A 27,776-nucleotide genomic window follows, 5' to 3' on the forward strand; every position below is an offset into this window, starting at 1 on the left:
TATAGCTCTGACTGTTCTTTTACTCATATCATCTTAATAAACACAGTAATATAAAGTTGTATTCATGTCATTTATACTGTATTTAGGAATATATGAGCTCAGCTGAGAGGCTGGGATTTGGGAAATTACCTTTCCAGTAATAGTGAGTGGGTAGCTGGTTACAAAAAGTACGTAGCGAGGAATCTTGAAGTGGGCAATCTGAAAAGAGCAGATGAAGAAGGAGGAGGAGCATGAGTCAAAATCATCTGACAGGAAGATAAAGAATTAAATAATACCTTTTCATTATGAAATATTAAATTGTGCCTCACCTGTCCCTTGCAGTAAGCTTTGATTTCTTCTTCAGTGCAGTCTTGTCCATCTATCAGTTTGATACAGGCACAAACCTCTTCACCCATACGGTGATCATCCACTCCAACCACCTGACAAACAGACAGAAACAAAAAAAAACATGTAGCTCTGCTGGAACAGGGGAAAACAGTAAAGTCAACACATATAGTGTACGGAAACATAATCAGAAATACATACAAATTCTCAATTATTTCATGGCAAAAACTACATTTATGTGAAGATTACTGCACTCATGACACACAGCTAAGGCTCAAAGTGGCAAAAAAGAAAAAAAAAAAATTAAGTAGGAAAAAATGACAGCTCTACAAACCTGCAAGTATTTGATAATAAAGTGTCTTTCTCTTGGGTTAATGTAACACTTAACAGGAAATGTTCCATAAGAAACATATTAGAAAACTGGATGACACTGGGCAAGATGGGCGGACCCAGTCAGCCCACATCAGGAACAGAGGATTTTTCAGTCTTCCATTTTTAAATCCTCAGGTAGAAGTCCAAGAATTTAAAGATCTGCTCCAGACATTTTGTAAGATATCTAAAAATGCTCTGCTTGGATTAATAATAATATGTTTGAAATATGTGACCGATAAGCTTTTTCCACAAAAAAGTCTACATTACACCTCTTCCTTCTCCCTCATTGAAAAATATAGAATCTATGAATATACAGATATAGTTAATTTCAAAAGTTTAACTGCTGGACACAAGATGTCTCCTACTTCACTGTGAAGTTCATTCTCAGTGTTTGTACACTGGAGGCTTCAAGTTTCCACATCACACTTGTGTAAGTTGAATATTGGACCACGATTAGCTCCAGACTAGTTGTGATGTAACAAATCATGCTCGTAGGTACACGTGTTAAACTCAGATTTAAGGTGAGAGCAGAGAAACTTTCCTCCTTCAGCAGATGAATGTGAAAACACACTCTGCACATTCATCATTCTGCACAGAAAAGAATGAATTTAACATCCAACTGAAGGAATAAGAAGTGAAAAAACATTTTTGAGTGAAAGGGGACTTAAATTTTACATAGGTCTGACAACTTCTGAAAGAAGAAATAACATTCATTCTTTTACAGATGAAAAGTTGAACTTATAAGCAGTAAAACACATGGTATCGCTCAGTTCCACCAGGTGTCTTGTCTCTAGACACAAACCAAACAATCCTGCACACTGTTCATTTCTTGGACTCACTTTATCAACAACATTTCGGTCCTCAGACCTTCATCAGGCAAATTTCATGCCAACAAATTGACTTTGTATGGATTGTCAAGTCAAGACTTTATGATCTTATCCTTCTGTCACTAAGACCTCATTGTACAAAATGAAATTATGAGTCTACTCTCAGGTGTCTTCCCACAGGCCCTGAAAACTGCTGTCATCAAGCCACTCTTAAAAAAGAACACTCTAGTTACTTCACTTATGAGCAACTATAGGCCCATATCAAACCTCCCATTTTTAAGCAAGATCATTGAAAAAGCTGTTTTTCAACAACTGAACAACTTTGTGGCACTAAACAACTGTTTTGATGTCTTCCAGTCAGGATTTCGACCACATCAAAGCACTGAGACTGCTCTTGTTAAAGTCTACACTGACATACACTTAAACCCCGACAGTGACAGAATTACAGTATTAGTATTACTAGATCTCAGTGCCACATTTGACACGGTCAACCACAACATATTACTAGACAGACTGGAAAACTGGTTGGGACTTTCTGGCACAGTGCTAAACTGGTTTGAATCCTACTTAAAGGATAGGGACTACTTTGTGTCTATAGGTAATTACACATCTGAGCCGACAAAAATGTCATGCGGAGTTCCCCAAGGCTTCATTCTGGGGCCTCTTCTGTTCAACATCTACATGCTCCCACTAGCTCAGATTATGAGAAACAATAAAATGTTACCACAGTTATGCGGATGACACACAAATTTACATAACCGTATCACCAGGGGACTATGGTCCAATACAATTGTTGAGTAAGTGCATTGAACAAATTAATGATTGGATGTGCCAGAATTTTCTTCAGTTAAACAAAGACAAAACTGAAGTAATTGTTTATGGAGCCGAGGAAGAATGTTTAAAAGTCAGCACTCAGCTTCAATCAGTAATGTTAAAAACCACAAACCAAGCCAGAAATCTTGGTGTAGTCATGGACTCAGACCTGAATTTCAACAGCCACATTAAGACAATTACAAAGTCAGCCTACCAACACCTGAAGAATATATCAAGAATTAAATGACTTATGTCTCAGCAGGATTTGGAAAAACTTGTCCATGCATTTATCTTCAGTAGACTTGACTACTGTAACGCTGTCTCCAGAGGTCTCCCTAAAAAATCGATCAGACAGCTGCAGCTGATTCAGACGCTGCTGCTCGAGTCCTCACTAAGACCAAGAAAGTAGATCATATCACTCCAGTTCTCAGATCTTTACACTGGTTTCCTGTCTGTCAAAGAATTGACTTTAAGATATTGCTGTTGGTTTATACAGAACTAAATGGTTTAGGGCCAAAATACATCTCTGATCTGCTGCTACATTATGAACCATCCAGACCTCTCAGGTCGTCTGGGACAGGTCTGCTTTCTGTCCTCAGAATAAAAACTAAATATGGTGAAGCAGCTTTCAGTTTTTATGCTCCACATATCTGGAATAAACTCCCAGAAAACTCTAGATCTGCTGCAACTCTCAGTTCTTTTAAATCGCAGCTGAAGACTTTTCTGATTGCCTTTCATTAAACCACATTAACGGTTAATATTTTACACTGCACTGTTACTTTTATTCTCTTGTTTTATCTGTCTTATTCCCCTTTTAGCTTCTTTTTTTATTTCCAAATGTAACACTTTTTAATTGTTTTTATATGTCTTTTTACTTGTGTTGCTTTTATATTCTGTTTTAATGCCTTTTATGCTCTATGTGAAGCACTTTGAATTGCCTTGTTGTTGAAATGTGCTATACAAATAAACTTGCCTTGCCTTACAGCCTTACTTAGCCTGGTATGACCGGTAGCTCGTTGAGGCTAATGTTAGTCAATGTTAATGTTGCTGTATAACTGACATTACTGTGTCACTTTGCTGACTTGCTGACTTTTCTTTACTTGTGATACTTATGTTTTGGCATTTACCATTCTCCTGCAAATACCACTCTCAGAGAAAGTCACAAATGTGGACATACGTGTGCAGATTCTTCTTTTGGCAGCAACAAAATGTGCATAAAATGGTTATTGCTGTTGCTTTTTGAGCTCACCTGTGCCTCCTTCACTTTTGGGTGCGTGTGCAGGAACTGTTCAATCTCAGCCGGGTAAATGTTCTCTCCTCCTCTGATGATCATGTCTTTAATTCTGCCCTCGATTTTGCAGTAGCCGTACGCATCCATGCTTCCAATGTCTCTGCAGGAAACAAGAGGTATTAAAACATCAGTGACTGGACTGGAAATCACAATCAAACAAAACACAAAATGCTGCAGATCCTCTGTCATCAGTTGTAACTCCAGATAGCATATGTTGTTTTTCTATTCTGCTGCTCTGGTTCATATTGTATGAAGCAGTGTACAGAATACTCACCCAGTTTTGTACCAGCCGTCTTTAGAGATGACCTCCTCGGTTTTTGCTTTGTCGCCCCAGTACTCCAACATCACACAGAAGCCTCTGATCATAATCTCCCCCGACGATCCCAGAGGTACGAGCTCTCTAGTTGTAGGGTCCACGATTTTAGCCTGTGGAGCAGTAGATTCATATTTTTTAACATTTTAATACTTTTATTTAGCAAATATTGTCATGTATGGACTTTCAGTAGAGCCATTTTGTGATGACAGGATCATTTTGTGCTATTGATGGCTTCCAAGCAAATGTAATGCAATTAAAAACTGACACAATTACTTCTTAAAGTTTCCTTTTTACACATATGAAGAGTTAATAATAATAACAATAATAATCAGGACAGAAAGAAAAAGAGGACAGAAAAAAAACATTCAAAAACACATACAGACATAACGCACATATGAACACAGAAAGCATACAGCCACTAGTCACCAGACTCAGCTGATCTAATGGGAGGGGGGGGGATTGTTCCAAAGTCTGGGTGCTAGCCCAGCAAAACCACAGTCGCCTTTGGGTTTGTTTTTTGTTTTTTTTTGTTTTGGCATGTAGTATGGCCAACAGGTTTTGGTTGGATAACCTAAGTGACCACTCGGTTGTGTAAGGGCTTTGTAGCTCGGAAATGTAGGCAGGAGTTAATCCATGTAGGGATAAATGTTTAAAAGAATCTTATAGAGTGGTTTTTAAGATACTCAAAGATCTTTTACACAAGTTTGAGAAAATCTTAGGTAACTAAAAAACACACTAAAAGGTCAGCCTTTTTTTTTCCATATTGTGTTATACACTCAGAGGCCGACTTATTAGCTTTTTATTACTTAGAAAACACCCACCAGAACAATGTGAATTGTTTGTGGTGCTGGAAACATTCCTGATCTATGTGGACATAATGGCCTCACACTGTTGCTGCAGATTTGTCGGCTGCATATCTCCGGTTCCACCTCATCCTCAGTTTTTTCTCTGTAAACTCTAGAGACTGTTGTATGTGAAAATCCCAGATCAGCAGGACTGAGATCAGCAGTTTCTGAGATAAACCAGCCCATCTGGCACCAACAATCATTCCACAGTCAGAGTCACTTGGATCACATTTCTTCTCCACTCTGATGTTTCATTTGTTTTGCATGGTTTTATGCATTGAGTTTGTGCCTCATGGTTGGCTGTGTAGCCATTGAGTGTATATATATTGATTTGGGAAAATATTCTTAATAGCATATATATATTTTCACAGTCATTTAATCATTGTTTTTTATAGTGAACCACGTTCTGGTACCTCTAAGTGGTCGATGATGTACCCGACTGTCTCGGACTTCCTCTCTATGTTGTCTTCCGGTGAAGCACAGAATGTCACAGGGCTGTTCTCCGTGGTGCCATATCCAAGCTGTCAATCACAAACACAAACCACATGTCACAATGGTGTCATCTTTTCTTGATAGTCTAGCAGAGGTTTTCATAACTCCACAGGAGCAAACAAGTGCAAGCCTAGGAGCTCAGTGAGGTATGTGGTGCCCCTCTGACAACTGGCACACCTGACGCAGAGATCTCTTACGTCTATCGTTCTTTTTTATCAGAACCTATTTTCTTTTCTTTCTCTTCTTTTTTGCATTGTCTGAAATATTTTTAGGGTGTTCATTAAACAAAAAGATCTTAGCTCACTGTACTGTGGGGGCTTTTCAGGTGATCTGTTAGCCAAGAGAAGGTGAAACATGACAGTCAAACAATCAGAGATTGAGCCTTAAGAAAATCTTTCTCTTTCTCTGTTGGGGTGAGGTGAACCTGAAAGTATTTGGATGGGTGACAGAAATAACATAATTTCCTGAACTAATAAAGGTTTCCTTTCTGAAGTTATTTCTCATTCAAAACTGAAAAATATACACTGAGTAACATTCCTTAACAGCAAAATTCACCATTTGTCACTGGAAGAAGCAGGAAAAAATTAAACAAATTGGGTAAAAATAATAGAGGAAAGAAGTAAAGACAGCATGTACAGAAGTGAAACCACACTGCTGGACGAAAGCCACACCACTGACAGACTTTCCCCATCTTAAATTACAACTCGCAAACCAACAATCCAACAAATTGTGCTTACTTGCAAAGTTAATTATTAAGTTAATAATTAATAATCAATACCAGGATACTTAATAACAACTTAAATAAAGAAAAGAAATTTTCTCTTTTTTTGCAAAAAACACCTTTCTGTTCAGCCAACAGGAGCTCCACTTAAACTAACATATACATTCATATATTGTGCTTAGACATACACACACATACACACACACACCTGAAGGTCAGATACACAGAGTACAACCAGTGGGTTTGCCAGCTAAATGAAAGTTCACAAAGTGATGTGTTAAAATGTCAATGGCAATGTAAAGATACTCAGTTTACATCGATATAAAATCAGAAAAAAGCAGAAAACCATCATATTGCAAAAGCTGGAATTTACATTCTCAAATGGTTAATCCATTATGAAAGTAGTAGCCAATACATTTTCTGTATATAAATTAATTGTTTCAGCTGTAAAACCAATACATTAATTCAACTGATGTTCATCAGTGTTTCTGCTTTTGGAGACTTTCTACATTTCCTACTTTTTACTCCATTACATTTATCTGATAACTGATAGAGTTACTTTGCTGATTCAGACTTTACAACAAGAGATGAGATAAACTCATGATGAAAGAAGAAAAAGAAAATATTCGAAGAGGAAGGAGTCAGATCGGTGACATAAAATTCACTGCTCACAGGTGTAAATACACTCAAAGGCAGAAAGGTTCATGTCTGTTGGACAAATAATACCTGCACAGCATTTTAGCGGAGGTTACCTGGAAAATCAGGGAGGAGACGATATTCCCAATAAAATGTTAGATCTGTTAAGTAAACTCTAGATTCCATTTATCCTGGGTGGGTCCATCAATCTTAGCCAAACTATCCACAGACCATAGCCAGGCAACAAGACTTCTGCTTCATTTTTTTCTATGTTTTATTTTAATACTCAAGTAGGTATCAAGAACACCAAAAACAAAGTTTGTTCTCAGATCTGACTGGTAACTTTTCATGGATAAGTCCTTTTTTTTTTCACAGCAGCAGCAGACTTTGAAAAATAACTTCACAAGAGACTCATAAGCTTCTCCATCTCTAGCACTGGAACGCTGACAGACACAATCACAGTAACAACTCACATGTTTGACTGCAAATGACCACTACATTACATAACGCCCATGCTCATTTTCTGAGGAAAAAGACCGAAAGAATGCATACAGGAATGTAAAGTGGCATCTCAAACGTTCATTCCTGGCATGATGAAGTATCTTTTTGCAATTGTTTTGACTTGAAACAGCATCTCTCCTCCTGCCAGCCATCTGGAGACTATTATCGGTTATAAAACAGCTGCACAGGAGTGGCTCCTTTTCCTGCCACCGCAGACTGAAAAACAATAGAGACGTCTGGCAGCGTGCACAGATCGAACTTGACCTCGAGCCACATTGTTAAACATATACCTGAAGGTTACTCTGATGTAAAAATGATAAAGAAACACAAACAAAAAAAACGGATGCATGAGCATGTGTCTTTTTTATGATTTGTCTGAGCGTTTATGCAACTCCTGCAAAAATGAAGCCACTAGCCTAGACTGAGCGTCGTCTTCCTGCTCATTTAGGGTTAAATTCTCATAGACACTTGACTTCCTCTTGCAAACCTCTCGCTCTAACACTCTGGCAAGCCCTCCTAGTTTTTTTCCTCAAGTAAATGTTATAAATAGTCATGTGTGTTCTGTTGACTGGCCATCCTCCTCTCAAAGTGAATGTCTCTCTGCACTGCCCACCTTTGCTCAGTCACCTTTACACTCCTTCTCTCTGTCTGTTTCTCTCTGAACACACACACACAAACACAGTTCAGTTCAACCTTTTGCCTTTCCTCTTTACACTTCTCGGCACTGCTTCTCTCAGAGGATTTTTTTTTACATCTTCTTGTTCTGCTAAAAGACTGGAAGACACTCTAACAAAGTCGGCGGACATTTAGGAGTCTGTCAGGATGCGTTGTGTGAGCTGGTTGTTGCTGGGGACCTGTCTCCTGGTCCTGGGTCCTGCAGTGCAGGGTGCCCCGAGCCAGTGCCCCAGCTTGTGCCACTGCCACGGCGACCTTCAGCACGTCATCTGCGACAATGTCGGGCTGAAGAAGATCCCTCGGGTGTCGGAGGCCACCCGTCTGCTGAACCTGCAGAGGAACAACTTGGGCAGCATACCCACCGGGGCCTTCAGCGATAGCAAGGGACTCATCTCTCTACACATGCAGCACTGCCAACTCCGAGAGATCGGATCCCAAGCCTTCAAGGGGCTGAAGAAGCTCATCTACCTCTACCTGTCCAACAACGAGATCAGCAGCATCAAGCCAGGCGCCTTCGATGACCTGACCGAGCTCACTTACCTCTACCTAGATGGGAACCAGATCAGCGAGTTGGCTAAGGGCATCTTCTCACCCATGATCAACCTTTTTATTCTACAGCTGAATGACAACAACCTCCGTGAGCTGCGGGCGGGAACCTTCACAGGTGCCAAAGACTTGCGCTGGCTGCACATGAGTGGGAACGAACTGTCAACCTTGCAGCCGGGCTGTCTGGACGATGTGGAGAACCTCGCTATACTTCACCTGGATAGGAACAAGATGACCACCTATCCCAGCGCGCCATTGAGCAAACTGCGTGTGGTGGAGGAACTCACGCTGGGGAGGAACCCCATGAAGACCATCCCAGACAACGCCTTCCAGAGCTTTGGGCGCTACATGGAGAAACTACACCTGGACAACATGGGTCTGGAGAGGGTGAGTCAGTGGTTTCACCTGGTATTTACTACACAGAATTAGCATGATTCTAATATCTAATGCCTAAAAGGTAGACAGTCAAAGCTAAAAATATTGGTTTTCAGCTAAGAATTATAGAGATATGTTAGGATTATGTAATTTATAATTCCTATACCAAAGATTTTAATCCTCGGTTTTTAATAAAATAGTTCAATCAAGAACAAAATAATGTGTTAATCTTATGAAAAGGTCTTTTTTATGTCTGTCTTAATATTTGTTTATTTGTTTTGGTCTGGCATCTAGACTATATTTCGTCAGCATATTTACATGTACCGACTTGCCAACAGCCAACACCCCTCACAGACTGCCTACAGGCATTTTTCTAATCTTGTGCACAACATACATGTCTGGTGTTAATGGATGCATCTACACTAGTTCTATCATAAGTCCTGACTACCATAATAGTAACATAACCAACCAACATTTACATAAGTTGCGTAACTGAATCTTCCTAATGCAGCAGTTGGTTTGTATGATTCTGCTTCCTCCGCATCTGGCTCAGTGATGATGTATTTTTCCATCTCAATGGAATGTGTTTTGGGTAAAGCTTCAGGATGCACATGTGCTGGAACCTGTCTTGAAGATTTCTGCCTCCACCCAATAAAATGAAGGTGAATGCACTGAAAAGATAGGTGGAGGGACTATTTCTTTGGCAGAAATAGTGTTTTTTTGTGGATTATCTTAAATAATGGGGGCTTTATTTCTGGAAAGAACTTTTCAAATTACATTTTACTCCGTTGTGTTGGGGTGGAGGCAGACATCTAGAGACAGATATCTCAAAAACTGGGTAAATAAAACCAAAAAAATGAAAAAAAGAAAACCCTTAAATGTCTTGTTTTGTCCACAACAGTCCAAAACTCAAAGATTATTTAGTTTACTATCATAAAAGACTAAAGAAACCAGAGAATATTCATATTTGAAAAGCTGGAATCAAAGAATTTGTGATTTTTTTTCTAAAAAACTCAAACCAATTAATCGATTATCAAAACAGTTGCTGATTAATTCGATAGTTGGGAACTAATCAATTAATCAACTAATCATTGCAGCTCTAAATATCTTGCTTCATCACTGGTGGTTTAACACTGTATGTTTGTGCTGGTCACTCCTGAATTTAAAGTGTAATCTGAGATCGTCAAAAGCATCATTACACAGTGTTTGAGTACTTCAATGACAAATATTCGTCCTGCTCTCATCCTTCATCATCCTAAACATCAACCTGCCACATGGTATCTGATCAGATATGTTTGACTGTAAGACGTCCATCTTCCATCCAGCTCTACCACAGCTATGTAATGAATGTATACAGTATAAACTCTATGCTATACCATGCTACAGTGCTTTTCAGACATTCCTGAGAGCACATTTGCTTCATACTTGAGGTTAAGCCGACATTTGAGTGTACCTGTGCCACAGCATGGAGGCATCCCGAAGGGGAAAACTGTAAAATAACAACCTTCTCACGCTGGGACTGTGCGAGAGCCAGGTGGAAGCAGCAGGAGACGGCACACATGGCCGGAGAGACTGAGCCATTTTCCAGCCAAATGCAGATATTTTTAGAGTGTTTTTGTTTGCTGGACCTTGGCCAAGCATGTCTGGGTCTAATTATTACACAAGTGTTATTTTCAGCGAGGTGTGTTTTCTACTTTCGCTAGGAGGGTCTTGTAAACAGGTCAGGAGGGGTTAGGAGACAGGTAAATAGAGGCAGGGTGTTCCACAGTCCATGAAGAGGAATATTTTTAGCTTGCCATCGCCCCAGTTGAATGGACAATTGGGCCCTTTGCGAGCCTTCCTGGCAAAGGAGCGGCCCAAAGAGGGAGACGACAGTGAGCGAAAACACCCCGACCATGCTGGAAGTCATCCATCTTCCATTGCTTCAAAATACCATACCCTCAGCTACTCGTCGCTCTACAGTGGAAATTTCCAAAGGGCACTTTTAAAACAGCCAGACTCACATAAAACAACCCTTCAAAGTCTAACTCCTCTCTCATCCGCCCTCTTCTTCCTCCAGGAGGAGACTAAACTTGACACAACACAGATCGGTTCATCTAGCACCTCTCTGAAGCTTTTAGCACCCTCGCAGATGCATATGAAGCACAAGTGGAAAAAAGGAGCCCCGCAACTGTCAATGTTTACACAAGAGCCAGTGCAGAAGGAAGGATGAGAGGAGTCTTTCATGCCAGAGCAAGACTGGCGAGATTACCCCACTCTGCATCTGTCTGCCTTCTGACAAACACGAGGATGGGTGGTGGTGATGGGTCAGCATGACATGTGCGCCATGTTTTTAACAACACTGTATGCACACTGTGTACAAGCTTAGCTCACCAATAGTTTCCTGATGTTTGTATCTATTAGTGAATTAAAATTTTCCAGTGTGCTAAACACACACACATCTTTCATGAATTTGTGTCATATTAACTGAACAAAATCTCCCTAGAATCCAAGGCCAAAACAACTCACAAGTTTTTTCCTTTAAGGTCATTTTTTGGTTTCAATTTATTTTTCTCTTTCATTTTAAATTGAGTTTTGTTTGTTTGTTTGATTTTTGGGAGCCTTTCAATTATTCAATTCAATTCAATTATTCAATTATTATGACAAAGATTTAATCCAATACAGGTGCTCCAGAGTCCAAACAATTGTAGATACTTACTGTTTCTCAAAGACTCACAACAGTGCAAGATACTCCCTTAAAAACATTCTTCTTTATAACATTCAAGAAGAGGAATTAAAAATGCTAAATGCGAGACAAAGAGCAAGTCTAGACTCAAAATGTTTTGCTCTTTCTGAATGAAAGAAAGAATATTTTCAAGGGAGCTCATTTAAATCTATCCTAACAGGGATCCCTCAATACTGTGACATAAAAATGAAAAATAACTTCTCTGAATTTCTCTCTATCTTTCTAGTTCTCTGATGGTGCATTTACTGGTGTGACAGCAATCAAGTCACTACACCTGGACAACAACAAGCTAAAGTCCCTTCCCAGAAGCCTTGAGTTTGGTACCATCACCAACGTCACCCTTTCCAACAACCCATGGAGCTGCACATGCCAGCTAGTTCCACTACGCAAGTAAGAGATTCACCTGAAACACTGAGACAAAACTATACAACCTAGTGGCTCTTTTAGGTGATACTTTGCCACTTAATGCTTACATCAGCATACTAACATGCCCACAACAATGATTTTAACATGGTATTATGTTTACCATGTTCACTGTCTGAGTATACGGTATTAGCATGCTAATACTTGCTAATTGGCACTAAACACAAAGTAAAGCTGAGTCTAATGTGAGTGACAGTTTTGTAGGTATCTGGATTTAACCAAAGTACCAGACAAATTAAAATTTTGACATGGTGCTAGACGAAAAGTTAGATGATCATTGAAATTTTTACAATTCATGCTGAGGGGGAGCTCAAACATGACTACAATACATCCAATAGTAGTCAAGACCTGACTTTCAACCAAAGATGTCAACCTGCTGGTGGCACTAGATGAAAAGTCGGGGTGAACACCAAAGACATTAGGCTTAATCTTCATTAGGGACCTTCGATGTTTGTACCAAATGTTGGACCAATCCATCTAATAGTGGACTGGTCAAGTGACGAATTGACCCCAAAGCCTCACCACTAGAAATAAAGAGACACTGGCTACAAATAAAGAGACACTGACATAATATCACCTAAAAAGCTCTGTATCTTAATGCTCACATAAGCAGCCCTTCTCTTTCTTTATATAAGTTGTCCAACCCTCTAAGCCCTCACAAATACTCCTCATCTTTTGGTTTCTACCCTTCAGGTGGATGGACGCGAGCCGCAATCGTCCAGATGCAGTGTGTGCTTCTCCACCTCCGCAGAAAGGCAAGCAAGTCAGAGACAGCACCGCCTTCAGTAGCTGCAGAGTCAAGCAGAAGAGAGCCAAAAAGGGCACACGCCATTGAACACACAGCTGAACAGGTACAGTACGAGCCGATGACGTGATGAGAAAAGAAGAATCATATTTTTGTACATCAAAGAAAATCATATAATATAACTCCTGATCAGAAAGTTAAATTATCTTAAAGGGAACATATTATGTTTTTAGTGGTTTTCTGTTACTGCTATGATGTCAGATGTTAAACATGGTAAAAAGTTCCAAAACATGAGGTGAAGTTATGTAAGAACGATACTTGCAAGTCAAAAGCCAGGGCTTCAGCCCGCTCTGAACGCTTCATTTGCAGCGTCTTTTTCTACTGTGCCGACATCAGCAGGCTAATCAGAACAAGGTGGGTTCACCGGGATGGGATGGGGGGGAGGAAGGGGGGGCTGAGGGGCTACATAAAAGCCCAGAATAAGAAAAATAAGGAGTTTTTTTAAAACTGTAAATCATGCAAAGATATTCCAGTAAAACCCCAGATTATAAATACATTTCTGGAAATGTGAGTGATACATCCCCTTTAAAGTGCCTAAAGTTGTGGGGTTGGTTAGTGGTGTACTATACTGTCTTTTTTGACAGTACCACAAGGAGTCACAGAGATGGAAATTTTAAAATCCTTAACAAAGGGGCTTTAAATGGTGCTCATAAATCATTCATATTCTTTTTTAAATGCACTTTTATCTTTTTGTTTTGTTTTGTTCTGTTTTTGCAATTCCAAATACATCCATGGAGACACTTGACCTTTAAATAAAGTTAAATAGTAGTTCTGTTTTTTAAAGTGACACCCTCACTGATCACAACCTTTGCAAATACTTTAGGTATAGTTTTGTTCGTCACTCCAGCCTCTATTCACGTCTAAAATCACACCCCTCCTGTGATGGTCTGGTGTACAGTTTTCAGCTGGACTCCTGCACAGTGTGTCACTGGATTCAGGCGTTACCACGAGGTTTAAGGTGGTTTTGGAGTAGCCCAGAGTTGGCTTTGCATGATTTTGTTTTTCCCTTCTCTTTTCCTGACCGCAGAACTCTCTGTTCTCCACTCTGTCCCTGTGTGAACTTTTCCATGTTGGCCCTGGGGTCCAGTACACCAAGTCCAGGTCATGGGGTCTCTGGTTGGAGGGCAGACTGTTTGATTTGGCTGCTGATTGTGTGTCTTTTCCGCAGGAGACGCTGAGGAGGAGTCTGTCCAGGTGACCGGCTACATGTGCAAAGAAAGCAATGCTCACTCATTCTACTTCGAGACTGTCCATCTATTCATCTGCCAGATGTTGTCAAACACTTTCATACTGTACATACACATGCTCACTCTTTGTCTGTCTCTCTCACACGCAAACATATGAAGAGCTTTATGGACCTCAGACATGTTTTCATTTCATTTTCCTTCATTCATATCAAAGATGAAGAATTAAGTATGAAGTGGAAGTGTACCACATTCAGGTAAACATCAAAATAAAGGATGCATTTCAATTAACAACAGCCACAGAGATTATAGAGGAAAAATGTGTTGCCTTTTCCTCCCGAGAACAGTGAATACAAAAAAAGTTGATGTTCTTTAGTGAAGATTGTATTCTCCTTATAAGTTTCAGTGTCTCAATTAGCCTGAAAATAATGTAAACATAAACTAGATAAACTTAAAAGGTGCAGTAATTTCTTATATTTTTTTGTTGAAATGTTCTCCAAAGCATATTGTCAAAGGCTTCTGTGACTCAGGCTCACTGAACAGTCTGGCAGCAGTACAGAATATTCCCCTTCTCAATTTTTAAAGTGGAAACAGACGACTTTTCAACTTTCCCCCACTGGCGTTTCCAAGTGGCATTATTGTTTGTGCTGCTGTTGCAAAGACAACCAGATCATTTTCCTCAGAGCATAGCTTTGTGAAGAAATGATCAATGCCAATAAAAGAGATGAAAGAAGCATGTTCACTGAAGAACTGAACAATTGTACAATTGCACAATTTTATATTGAATTTGGAAACAGGCAAAAGCTATTGTAATGATGTGCATCGCATAGTAATAACATAGTTTGAGTAGCGTTATTGCTTCACACAAACAAGTTACTACAGCAGGGGTTGGTGTCAGGGTGGAGCAGGGAGTAACATTAGAAGAAAACATTTGGAGAAAAAGTGTGAGTTTGTTTGTTCATGTCATCTATAATGGAGACATGAAAGCAGAATTCTTTAGTATGTGTTGAGAAAAGCGAACTGGGTTGGTAGCATGTTTATGTTTTGACAAAATGAAATAAACTGCACAATAGAGATGGTGATAACATATTTTCTGTCTGTTGATTTTCATATGAACAAGTAGATCAGCCTGACTGGATACTGATCCAGTGTTCTGTGGTTGTAGGGCTGCTAGCTTAGCTAACTGATTTCTAGAGGGCTTCCTTCCTGTTAGCTACCATAGCTAACTGGAAGAAGGCCCTCTAGAAATCAAAAGACAAGTTTATTCAGGTAGTATACTTAGTATACATAACGTATGCAGATAAGAAGTGTGTCATCAGATTTGCCTGTGCAATATTCCACATTTATCATATAGCAATAAGACAATAGAAAGAGGTTGGCCATCAAACAAATTATTGAGATATAGCTATCAATAGCTACAGGGGAAAACAAAAGTGCTATCCTCTTCCTCTTTTGGTTGCGCAATGGTTGACACACTTCCTTTGTGCCGTAAATTGAGCCTTCATTTTCCCGGGCGCTCGTACCCGGTGGCAGACAGAATTGCATAGTGACAGCGAGACTTCTAGGAAACCAATCTAAACGCCAATGGTGTCATTATTCTATAGCCATTACACTGTGCAATCAACATTCACTTCATAAATGATAAGTTAAAGCAAAAAAGTTGTCTATTTCCACTTTAAAGCGAACCTCAACCTTCTAACCAATCAGAGACTGCCAAAGCCAAGCCAGGGGTGGGAGTTCACAGCTGACAATCAATACGTGAACACACTTCTAGCCTAAAACTACTCTTGTATCAAGTTTCCAGAACTTGTATATTGTAACTTTAAAGCTACATTATTTTAAATATTATTATCTTTTTGGCCACAAGGGGGCAGTGGAAAAAGCACAACATTGACATATCATCACCTTATCAAATAGTCGCCTATTTCGTCATCCAGAAGGCACAGAGCAACATTAGCATTCATTTGAAGTCTCATTTTCGGCCACCTGATGCATGTTAAGTCCAATATTCACTCTTATTTTAGCTCTGTTTTGGTCTAGATTAACTCTTAGCTGCTAAATGCTCTACTACGTTCACCGGCTACTTTTGTCTGTGTGTTGGAGCTCGGCAGAGTGTACAGTTATTGCAAACAGGGGCGTGCTGCTGCTAGAAACGAGGTTGATGAAATTGGAGTTTACAGGCCAGAAACAATAAGCTAAAAGAGGCTAAAAGGCTACTTAGAGTTGGGTTTGTCACTACGAGCTATACCTTTAACATTACATGTAACAATTTGATCCACTGTTAATATAAATAAAAACAATTATTGGTGTAGTTTTAAGATACTTGAGGTGAAGTTTCTAAAACAGGTGATGCTCCTTTATTTTGTTGGTTACCTGTATAAAGAATTGATCATCAGGCCAGATATGGCTCCAAACAAGATAAAGATACTCCTTCAAACTATAAGCTAACTGTTAAGCATCCTACAAATGTCGCTCAGGCAGGCATCAACGCTCTTGTGTACCCTCTTTTCTGCTTTATGATGTCAGTTTTACCCCCTCATCAACTGAGAAAACACCCGATATAGTTACAGAAAGGATAGAGTGACTGAAGACCTATTTCTCCAAGAAATTTAAAAGACAGTAAAGACTTGAAAATGTGGGTAAAGTTAATAGCTTACCCACATTTCATAGCTTAATACGTTTTCCATTTATTAAAATATTTCATCATCCCACATAGTAGACCTATAAAACTGCATTTAGTTCATTTTTTAACACAGCTAAGAAAGAACACACATGGGAATTCAGGACTTTAAACCTAAAAAGATGATTTATACAAAGAAACTGTCTTTACTGTCATGCAAATTCTTCATATCACACTTAACATTTTAAAATTCATTTAAAAACATGATTTAAACAGAAGGAAAAAGTTTATTGCACAAATATAAAACAAATATGAGGGTTACTGACGAGTGTAGACTTTAAGCATATCTTATGTTTATTCAATATTTTTACATTTCCTGGACTTTTGGAAGTGGTAACTGCTCACATCCAATAAACCTTTTACTAAACTAAGCCTTCTTTTTGTCTTTTGACTTTTCATTACAAAATGTCAAATGTCTTTGGATATCTGCCTTAAAAGTCTGAGATCTTATAAAAATTAATCCAAATTCAAAAACAGGGTTTATAGTCTGGTGTTGCTAAATCTAATGGATGTTATTCTAAAGATTTGCCTCCCCCTAGTGTTTCAAAACTGAATTGCATCTTGTTATAATGCAAAGCCACAGTTGTTTGGTGGGATAAATTAGATTATTTTTATTTTGATTGTATAAATTTAAAAACACTAATATTGAAGTTATTATGGTAAGATCCACTCACTGTTATTCCCTTGATGCCCATTACAGAAACAACCTTCTTCACAAGCTCTGGAGGACAAGGGGAACCCGCCATGATTCCTACAGCACAAAAACAAACAAAAGAGCATTGGACATATGGAATAAACTCTATACTACAGGAGGGAAATATATACATAGACATAAAAAACAGCAGAAACCAAAGGCTTTAATTTTAAGTAATCAAATAATTATTCAGCATTCAGCTGTTATGTCTCACAGAAGCAGCATTTCAGCCTTTTCTCACCTGCCTCCACTGACGACAAGTCATATTTATCAAAATCCGGCTGGCTGATCATATCAACGTACATGGTGGGGGTACCGTAGATGAAGGTGCACCTGTGAGGAAAAGGGAACAAATGAACAGAGTGCATCTGATAAACGGCAACAATAAACCTGCAAAAAAAAAATTTTTGTGTGTGTATATCTGTATTTAGGCCTGATGAAGACTTGGTGAGGTTGAAACGTACAATCCAAAAAGCTACACTGCTTTTTTCCTTCATGTCATTTGTCGTCCTGCACCTGATCTAAACTGTTATGGGATGTACACACACTATCTCTTTGCTATGTCTGTACTTTCCACAGTCAAGATAACATGATGTCTTCTGTTTCTTTTACAAGAAAGAGATACGAGATGTAGGGTTAGGTGAGTACAACTTATTCTAGATAGAGTCTTCATTGTGCTGCTGTTTAGGAGACAGTCTACACATTGGGCCTCATGCAAGAACATTTTTGTATTCTTACCCTAAAACTGTGAGGTTTAAGTGTTCCAAGTCAGATTCAACAAACTCTCTTAACTGCACAAACTTGTTGTAACTCGCTTGTTTGTGAGATTTGATCATTCACATAATCAACACCCTTAAAATGTCCACATGAGGCGACCTGTTCGGCTCTGTTTGTGGGTGAGTTTCATTCACGGAAAGCAAGTTCTTTTCTGACAAAAAAAAGGAAACGGTCCTTATAACCGCAAAAAGCAGCAGCTGATACCTCGTAACAAGGAGAAAACTGTCAAGAAAACAAAACCTGATTATTTTTTTGTGGTTTGTTTTGTCTTTGTAATAAAAGTTTTTATTAACTTTTTCAATATATACAAACATAATGATGCAGCTGCTGAAGTAAATCAATGAAAAATAAGTAACACAACAAACAGAAGAAAACAAAACAAACAGTAAACTGTGGAGACAAATGAAAAATAAAAAATAAGGGGGCACCATGTATCAATACGTGAGGTAGCACATTTTCCTTTAAAAAACAACAAAAAAAACAAATTGTAGGAATATTTACTTCCTGTGAGGTTACTTCCTTTTATATACATCATATCCACGAGAAACGCATCCACACCTTTATACCCTCCCGCTCGGACTACTGCCACTCCCTGTACACTGGGATTAGTCAGTCATCCCTGTCCTGCCTGCAACTGGTCCAGAACACCGCAGCCAGGCTCCTGACAGGTACCCGGAAGAGGGACCATATTACCCCTATCTTGTCCTCTCTCCCTTAATGGGCTGGCTCCCTCCTGTATCGCAGACCTTCTAACCTCTTATTCTACCTCCAGGTCCCTCAGGTCAGCTGATTTGGGACTCCTGGCTGCCCCGCGATCTAATCTAAAGCTCAGGGGTAACCACGCTTTTGCAGTTGCAGCCCTTAGACTGTGGAACAGCTCAGATCTGCCTCCTCCATCGACTCTTCTAAGTCTAGACTCAAACTGACTTTGATTCGCTAGTGTTTGAATCCTCATGATGTGGCTGATTTTTGTGCCTCTGTGTTGTCTGTGTGCCTTGTTTTTTATGTCGATGTGTCTCGTATTTGTGATTTTACCTACTTGCTCTGGTCTGTGCAGCACTTTGGTCATCATGGGTTGTTTTTAAATGTACTTTATGAATAAATTTGACTTGACAACCAAAAATTAGACCAAACTTCATAAAACTTTCCTTGGTAATTATTAGTCCTTGCAATTAGAGATTCAAAAGAGGCAATGTCTGTCATTAATTTTAACCAGCAAGTTCTGGTTTTGTCTGGCTCTTCCAATGGTGGAGAGCAATCCTTGAAGCAGTAATAAAACCCGTCAATGTAAGCCAAAATTTACTTTAGATATACCCAGAGACCGGTCTCCTGCTAAGCACACCGGGGGGGATTCTGGCAATGGCCTCTGCAACCACTCGCCAATACTTTTCATTATTTGTTTACAAAAAGGAGAAACTAAAGAATATTCCCACATTAAATGAAGAAAAGTATCTGTTTAATTTTTACACTACCAACAATAATTGTCATCTACAAGTCTCATTCTTTAAAGTTTAACTGGTGTATAATAATACCATTATTATTTATGCAGCTCCTTATTTGTAGATACCTCCAAAACTCTCTCTTGTCCACTGAGCCAAAATCATCTGTAAGCTCTTAAAGGACCGAAAAATGCTCTGTCTACACACTAACTTTTCCAATATTCTTATCCACCCATGATTCCCACAGATTAGTTTTTTTCCCCTATTCGGACTAATGGGTTGTTCCAGAGTTATGAAAATCCTTGTTTATAATGACTGTTATTAATGCTATGGTTTATTTTGTATAGAAATTTAAAAAAAAACAACATTATTTATGATTTTAAAAACAATGGAAAACTTTTATTTTTTATCCTCATCCACACAAAAATCCACAAATTTGACCACTTATTTTATACCATTTATACTGTTTTGTATGTTTTTTACTACTTAAAATATCCCTGTTCTTATAGACTGGCAATACGTCTTAGAATATCACTTAAAATTGAGAATACAACACATTTTAATTAAGAATACATGAAGATATAAAACTACTGACTGCTTACACTGCGACAGACGGTAAGTTCATTAAAACAAACGGAAGCATGCGATTTTTCTACATTTCTCTTTCTCAGAATGAAACTTTTTCTTCACTTCAATTCTGCAGCAGGTAAAACTATAAAAACATCTTAGAAGTGAGGCTGCCATAAATAAGAGTCGCATTTAACTTCAATGAAAGGCTGAAGATCCAATAGCAATATGAATATTCTCTTGAGGACTTTATATTATTTGTAAAGAAACAAAATATTAAAAGCTGGTGATTGATTGTTGGCGAGTATTTAACCACTGGAAGTGTTTTCTACTTTCATAAGATTGAGTAGAGAAATGCAGATGTTGTATTCCTCCTCTTTGTCTGCCATATCTGATTCCACTCAGGACATGTCCATATAAGAGTATCCAACACTAATGTTTACCAGACACTGCACTGGAACAGCATACAGCAATTTGACCCTTGACTCTAACTGGAACTACACACACTAGTTACTCATGTTCTCTTGTGACTAAATTTCTTCAACTCTGATACTTAAAGTACACAGTGTTGCTAATATGTCAGTGCTGCTACTTAAATCTGCATCAACTGATTTTTTTTGTCCACTTGTTTTCAGCAGAAACAGGCTGTAACCACAACACTGACATATCATCATATTTTAAGCTGATGGATTTTTCATGATTCACTTGTCGTGCATGTGATGTGTATGTCATCTGTTCCTTGGGAAAGTGTCCAATTTGTTCTCAGGAAACAGGAAAGAACACCCTCAGCCCACAGGGAGAGCCACCGATAAAGAATTGGACAAAGAAAGACCTTTGTATTAATTGAATGACAAATCTGAGGGTGACTCAATATTATCATTATATTTATCATGGTTGCGGCTTGCACTATAAAGATGACTGTTACACTAAATAATTTGTTCTTGGTCTAAGTAAAGGTATTGAATCCGGCTGTGTGATTCAAGAATAAACTCTTAATAGACAAATACTCTCTTTGTGAAATCTATCTCTAGCAAACAGTTGCTTATTTCCATATCCAGCAGTTATGGAGCAACATTATCATCCATTTGGAGTCGTATTTCTGTCCACCTGGTGAATCTGTCCATCTGTTTTTGCTCTCTAACAACTCCTGAGGGAAATATCTGGCTCCTCAGCTGCTAAATGATCCACTATATTCACCAGCTAGTCTACAGCTAACTGTGTCTGTTTGCCATTTGGTGCTGAGCAGGTAGTGTACAGTATTTTTAGACCTTTCATGCCAAAAATGACACCGTGACAGCGCTGAGAGTTGCAGCCAGACAGCTAAACAATGAGCTGAAACTCACTCTAAAGCTCTGTAAAGCTGAGGGGAGCTGCAGAGTCGCTGATGATTCTCTGTAAATTCATCACTATGAGCCAGAACCAACACATTACACACTGACATACACACAGCTCATACATTGTTATCATGAAAAATATTGATTACAATCACTTTAAGTAACATTATAAATATTGGACTTTTAGTATTTTTATAATATGGACTTTGTTACTTTTAATTAAGTAAAAGTAACCTCAATCTCAATCATGAGATGTGTGAAAACCGGTTTCCATACCTTCAACCTCTGTGCAGTCAGACCAAGCTTAAAGACTGAATTCCTTTGGATTTAATTATCGGTATTTAATTTGAAATAAGCCTAAATCACAAAGCGTCCCTTTCTAAACTACGTATTACAGTACAATGCTGCACCAGCATAATTGGTGATTATATTCAAGGCTCATTTAATCCTTTGTTACAGTGTATTAAAGCTCATGACCATTTGCCTAGTGCAGGATTAACCTCTTCCACTCCCCTCCACCTTTTGTCCCTTTTTTTGAAAGCAAGTCAACAGGATATGCCACATAGAAGTGATACACATCATCTGAAAGCTGGGAGCCTGAGCTTTGAACATTTTTGCAGCAATTTTTGCGTTGTTACACCATTATTACACAGATATAGTACAAAATGTAACCATTTTTGACCACTCAAGAATTGATAGAATGGTCAAAAATCCCTCCAAAATACCACATTAAGACACCAAGATTGATATTTGGAGATTTCTTTAAGAATTGCATTTTTTGCTGATTGGACTTCTGTTCTTGAAATTGCTCAGAAATCCCCTTATTGTCAATATACGTCAATATACATCCTCTGAATGCCCTCAGTCTCTAGTTTGTGGTTGTAAAGTTTCATGAGGTTGTGATTATCCTAGAGGTCAAAATCATTTTATACAGTGCGGTCAAGTCTCAGAAAACAGTCTCACTACAATGAAATGGCTACTGTGGGGACTAACATCATCACACATGAATACAATGGGCTCATTGAATCCACAAGAGCTTTCCAGTCAGACCAAATTTATGCAATTCCACAATTGTCTAGGGACCCCAGTGTGCAGAAATATTCAAATACACCATTTCCCACTGCATGGGATTAGCATAAAGTGGGCATGTCTGTAAAGGGGAGACTTGTGGGTAACCACAGAACCCATTTATATTCAGATATTTTGAGGTCAGAGGTCAAGGGACCCCTTTGAAAATGGCGATGCCAAAATTTTCCCTCGCCAAAATTTAGTCTAACTTTGCAGCGTTATTTAGCCCCCTTCCCGACAAGCTAGCATGACACAGTTGGTACCAATGGATGCCGTAGCTCTTCTAGTTTCATATGATACCAATCTTCACTGTGGCATGAAACTGAGCTCACTACAGCCTCTGAAAGACGGTAATGTCGGCCGAGGATGCCGGCGTCTTTGGCGAGCGATGGTCTTAGCACATTTTCAAGTCTTTGATCATATTTATTTTACTCTTAGTTTAATAACAAATTTATGGAACTGGCTAATGACTTCTGATGTTACCTTTCACTCTCCATAGCTGCCAAGTTAGCTTTTCCATCATACCCAGGAGAGGGAAAGACCAGGGAGAGGCCATGCACGGCCATGCACAACCCACCACCCACAGAGCCGAAGCAGTGGTACAAAGGCACAGGCAGACAGACACGAGTGTGAGGCTAAAGGGACAAAATCAGGAGACAAAAAGGGTAAAACAAATTGTCAAATGCACCCGAGGAATCACGTACTAAATGAAAACTGTGCAACTGATTTTCCCTCTCTTTTGAGAGAATGGTGGATATGGAAAATGGCTCAAAAATATATAGTTTAATTTTTTTAAAATACATTTAGACACTGTAATTTTTTGCAAATGTTACTGTCAGGGACTATTTCCAGATGTGGATTAATGCACATTTGGTGCTCTGCAGAGTATTTCCAGTATTTTGGACAACAATGGAGCCCTATAGCACAGGAATAAACTATATTTTAGCTTTGGCTACTAAGACAATTCTGCAATTTCATGGATATACTATATATTAAATTTAGGACTCCTATCCCTATTCCACTCATCAACTCTCTGAATGAAGAATTTTGGGGCCTAAAAAGACACTCACAGGTCAGAAGAGGTTAATGAAACATTTTGAGTCAAACTCACCCTCCAGGTGTATCCCACTCGTTGGCCAACAAAGTAGGCATCGTTGACGATGTTGTGATGAGATAATGTTGCGCCCTTTGGAGCCCCAGTTGTGCCCTGGTGACAGATATTAGGAATAACTTAGTGTATTTAGAAATACATAATTATTGCTCTCTAAACACGATGAAGCCAACAGACAGTCAGTGATCTTATACAGTAAACATTTTATTCTTCCTTTGTAAATACAGATTAAAAAGAGAATTAAAAGTAAAGGACTTTTTGAATTAGAGCTGTCAGGTAAGATGGGATCATCTTGCCCCACTAAACCAAACCTTTATTTCTTTTATTTCTATCATTTCTGTGACTGTGATGTCTTCCATTTTGTACCTATACTGTATACAGTATACAATGAAGTAGTAGAATACTTTATAACATAGGAAAAATGCTCATTTACTTACTTTATTAATATGTCCAAAATGTGACAAAGTGTGAAAAATGTAAAAAGAGAAGTGAACATTTCAGTCATGGAACAATGATCAGCACAACTTTTAAGTACAGGCCTTTTTTTTCCTAATTAAGGGTCATGAGGCTGCCTGTTCAGTCTAATAAGGTTCAGGGAGCTATAATCCACTGTGCAGACTTCCTCAAGGCTTGGGAAAAACTTGGACATTCAGCCAGAAAGGAGAAAAACCTGCCACACCTCAGCACTCAAATCATGGGACTCAAATTACATTACATTACAAGCCAGACTTTCCTTAGGGCTTTTCAGGTTCCTTAAGGTTATCAGGAATTATGCAACAATTACCGAAGTGAACTGGATGTTTATGGGGTCATCAAATGAGAGCTTCTTTTGCAGATCCTGAAGCTGCTGCATGTACTGGCTGCTGCCCGCCTGCATCACGTCTTCAAAATGGTGCATTCCTGGCTGACGGGTGTCCAGAACGATCACAGAGCGGAGATCTGGGAGTCTGGGGGGGGGGGGGAGCAAACAAACACAAATGTAGATCATGTTTTATAACGCTAACCTTTCACACCCCCAAGTTATACTGTAACATCTGACAGCTTTGACTCTGTCTCTCTATGTTAAACCAGCATGGTTTGTTGCTCAATCAACATATTCTGTTTATCTTAACTGAAAGAAATGCATATAAATAACATGCTGTAGCTGGAGGTCAAATCGCCCCAGAGACATCGTCCACCCTCAAAGAAATTTTTCACAGACCACAAAAAAAAAATAAAATAAAAATTAAAGGCACAGTCACCCCAGCATTTTAAAAAACTGAATTTTGTAATGAAACAAATTCATTTCAATGGAATCGCCAAGATCACTTGAGTATCATGTTGGTAAACTTTTTCGGTCACCAATAGCAAACCACCTTGGCTGTTACAGTTTTGAGGTACTTGGGCAGTGGTGGAAAGTAACTGAGTACATTTACTTGTACTTTACTTGAGTATTTCCATTTGATGCTACTTTTTACTTCCACTCTACTACATTTCAGAGGGAAATATTGTACTTTCTACTCCACTACATTTATTTGACATCTTTAGTTACTTTTCAGATGCAGATTTGACACAATGGATAATATAACAAGCTTTTAAAATACAACACATTGTTAAAGATGAAACCAGTGGTTTCCAACCTTTTTGTCTTTTGACGTCTTACAAAAAGCAGCGTGTAGTCGGGGTCACATTTCACATGTCTATGAGTTGTTAACAGCTCCACCAAATAGTGATTTTTCCCTCTAAACTTCTCACATGCTTTCATCTCAATAAATGTTCAAATGATCCAATATTTCACCAAAAATCAAAGATTGGAGAAAAAGTCCAAAAACTCTCTCGTTAATCATCTCATGACCTCTATGATTTATTTTGAGAATTACTGTTTTGGATATATTCCCACTTATTGTACTGGTACTTTTAATTAAGTAAAGGATCTGAATACCTCCAGTCCTCCATCACTTAAACATGCAGATTACTGGAAAGTTAAGACCAATGACAGGTGAACACCTTGTGACTGTACCTGGCACTCTTGATGTTTCCTGGGGTGGATGACTCGATCTCTGGACATATCTTTCTCAGCATGTCACAGTACTTCTGAGTCTTAAACTGCGAAGGGCACACTATAGCTGTACACCCAACCTGTGGCGAGAGAGACAGAGGATTCACCTTTTCCTAATATGATACAATCTCTATATGTCACAGCAGCAAATCGATATGTTAAATCACCCACCTTCTGCAGTGCAAACTCCACCTCCTGCAGCTGGTATGCTGGGTTCACAGACACCTGTTGGGTGGTGAAATTATAAAGAGTTACTTATATAAAGGTTGACTTAAAACTGGACCAGAGTCGAAGCAAAGACAATATACGAAGCACAAATGAGATATGATGCAACGTTATGACCTGTACACTTATTTGTCCTCCATTTTGCGTAGCTATTTGATTGGTGATTGGTTGTCATTTAATTAATTTCATTACTCTTTCAATTCTTTTCTTTCTTCTTGAATATTTTAATGAAGTTTTTTCTCAGAAACTTGTAAGAAAAAGACCCAAAAAGCAACAACATACAAAAAATATCCCCTTTGTCCCATTACGAACCGTCTCCAAATCTTTTTGAGTGATATTTTCTTAACAAGACAGATTTATTATGTTGTCAGTTGATTGATATTAAAGAATAAGACTAATGATATTCTATATATTTCTTATTGTCAACACATTCCAACAATGTGTTAGTCCGTCTCTCAATGTAAAAGTTTAAAAATAGCTTGCAAATAAGCATTTTCAAAAAAGGTTCAATAATTTCCTAAAACAGCTGGGCACTGTAGTTTTACTCAAACAGGAGTAAAAAGCTCATTTGTTGGGGTACTATTTTCAGCTGCAGATCAATACACTTTTGGTGCTCTAGTGAGTATTTCTGGCAGCTGGACGGTGTTATCAGTGTTGTAAACTTAGCAACTTTCTCACCACATTTGGTGACTTTTAAGACCCTTTTAGTGACTTTTTTCCAAAAAAGCACCTAGCAACAAATCTAGCGACTTCTTGAAAGAAGTCACCAATATTTCTTAGTGAACTCCTCCATTGTTTTTATTCTAAACATTTTAGTTCTGGACTATTTAAATTGCTATAGCTAATGATACAGGTAGTTAGAGTCAGTAAAGTTTAGTTTGACTTAATTTTCATCCCCTTGTTAGTAGAATGGATTTATCGTTGGTTTTGGTCTTTTTATGGGAACTTTTTGACAATAAGAAAAATACAGAATATCACCAGACTTTTAATTTAACTGATTTGGATTTCAAACTTTGTATATTGTAAATATTGTAAATATTTTCTGGATTAATTATATGGTGACATAGCTGATGGTGGGGCCTTAATCTGGGACTCACATCTGAGTTGAGTCAGGTGAAGAAGTATATATGAGCCTTCTGGGTCACTTGCTGAGTAACAAATGAAGGTGTCATGTTGAAACGTCACAGCTGTACTAAATAAATCTTTCTAACAGCATCAGTACTATCCAAAGTGCAAGTGTCTTTCTCTAAAACATGTTTCACCTTTTTGCTAACACCTGATTAAATATTAGGATGTGCATACACTCTACTGCAGCCTTGACTCACCAATATGATGCCAGCTTTGGCTGTTGCAAACTGCATCAGGATCCATTCATAAGAGTTGGGTCCCCACATGCCGAGCCGGTCTCCTCTCTGCAGTCCAAGTGCCAGCAGCCCGGCTGCAGCCTGATCCACCTGCAGACACATCGACGCACAAACAGGTTAAACTTGTGTGTTGACAGGAGCTGCAGGAGATCACGACAGTACACAAACGGATATTTCAAATACATAATTAATAGTAAACCAAGGTCTAGGTATTCTTAATAGGTTATCTTCTGTTATTGTAAGGAGAGAAACTTGTCACCCAGGATTATACCAAGTTCATAAATAATTCTTACTGCATTCTTTAAAGCAATGTTCTTGTGTGTTTGTTTTGCTTGGGCATTTTGTTGGCACAGTACAGAAAAGTTTTTGACATGTGATGACTTGTCACATGAAAATCAGATGAGTCATCTCATGGAGCTCAACCAGTACACAATAAACTTGTTCAGATTGGTAACAATTCTGAATAATTTCCGTTTACTGCTGGAATATTTTTCTTAAAAACAGCACAAACATTTCATTCCAGTTTGCAGAACAGCAACATCACGTGTTTTCCTATTTTAAAACCAAATTATGCTAAAGAACATTTTCAGAAAAATCACCTTTAATCA

At 38.6% G+C, this 27,776-nt stretch overlaps 2 protein-coding genes across 2 annotated transcripts in view; one reads left to right on the top strand and one right to left on the bottom strand.

The window, feature by feature from the left end:
- The window catches only part of acsf2 (acyl-CoA synthetase family member 2), a 37,813-nt gene that overhangs the window by 2,531 nt on the left and 7,506 nt on the right, over positions 1 to 27,776 (bottom strand). Inside the window, exons 3-15 of the mRNA XM_067576064.1 lie at positions 27,130 to 27,258; positions 25,751 to 25,804; positions 25,541 to 25,659; positions 24,326 to 24,488; positions 23,542 to 23,637; positions 22,914 to 23,065; positions 17,487 to 17,578; positions 17,226 to 17,302; positions 5,202 to 5,309; positions 3,902 to 4,053; positions 3,586 to 3,727; positions 309 to 419; positions 130 to 198 (exon numbers count right to left, since the gene is read on the bottom strand). Coding sequence (XP_067432165.1) covers positions 130 to 198; positions 309 to 419; positions 3,586 to 3,727; positions 3,902 to 4,053; positions 5,202 to 5,309; positions 17,226 to 17,302; positions 17,487 to 17,578; positions 22,914 to 23,065; positions 23,542 to 23,637; positions 24,326 to 24,488; positions 25,541 to 25,659; positions 25,751 to 25,804; positions 27,130 to 27,258 — 1,464 coding nt within the window. The remainder of the gene's footprint in view (positions 1 to 129; positions 199 to 308; positions 420 to 3,585; positions 3,728 to 3,901; positions 4,054 to 5,201; positions 5,310 to 17,225; positions 17,303 to 17,486; positions 17,579 to 22,913; positions 23,066 to 23,541; positions 23,638 to 24,325; positions 24,489 to 25,540; positions 25,660 to 25,750; positions 25,805 to 27,129; positions 27,259 to 27,776) is intronic.
- Positions 7,699 to 16,923, top strand: chad (chondroadherin). The gene is made up of 4 exons (XM_067576065.1): positions 7,699 to 8,746; positions 11,686 to 11,849; positions 12,576 to 12,733; positions 13,856 to 16,923. Exons 1-3 carry the CDS (start codon positions 7,961 to 7,963, stop codon positions 12,715 to 12,717), a joined length of 1,092 nt encoding a protein of 363 aa, XP_067432166.1. The 5' UTR covers positions 7,699 to 7,960; the 3' UTR covers positions 12,718 to 12,733; positions 13,856 to 16,923.

Source organism: Thunnus thynnus, chromosome 20 (genome assembly GCF_963924715.1).
Source record: "Thunnus thynnus chromosome 20, fThuThy2.1, whole genome shotgun sequence".
Taxonomy (NCBI): Eukaryota; Metazoa; Chordata; class Actinopteri; order Scombriformes; family Scombridae; genus Thunnus; species Thunnus thynnus.

What these genes read in the sequence shown, in the direction of transcription:
- chad (XM_067576065.1), top strand. Translation starts at nt 7,961, where the DNA reads ATGCGTTGTGTGAGCTGGTTGTTGCTGGGGACCTGTCTCCTGGTCCTG. An exon ending in ACAACATGGGTCTGGAGAGG is followed by an intron (nt 8,747 to 11,685) that starts GTGAGTCAGTGG and finishes CTATCTTTCTAG; the next exon opens with TTCTCTGATGGTGCATTTAC. An exon ending in CAGCTAGTTCCACTACGCAA is followed by an intron (nt 11,850 to 12,575) that starts GTAAGAGATTCA and finishes TCTACCCTTCAG; the next exon opens with GTGGATGGACGCGAGCCGCA.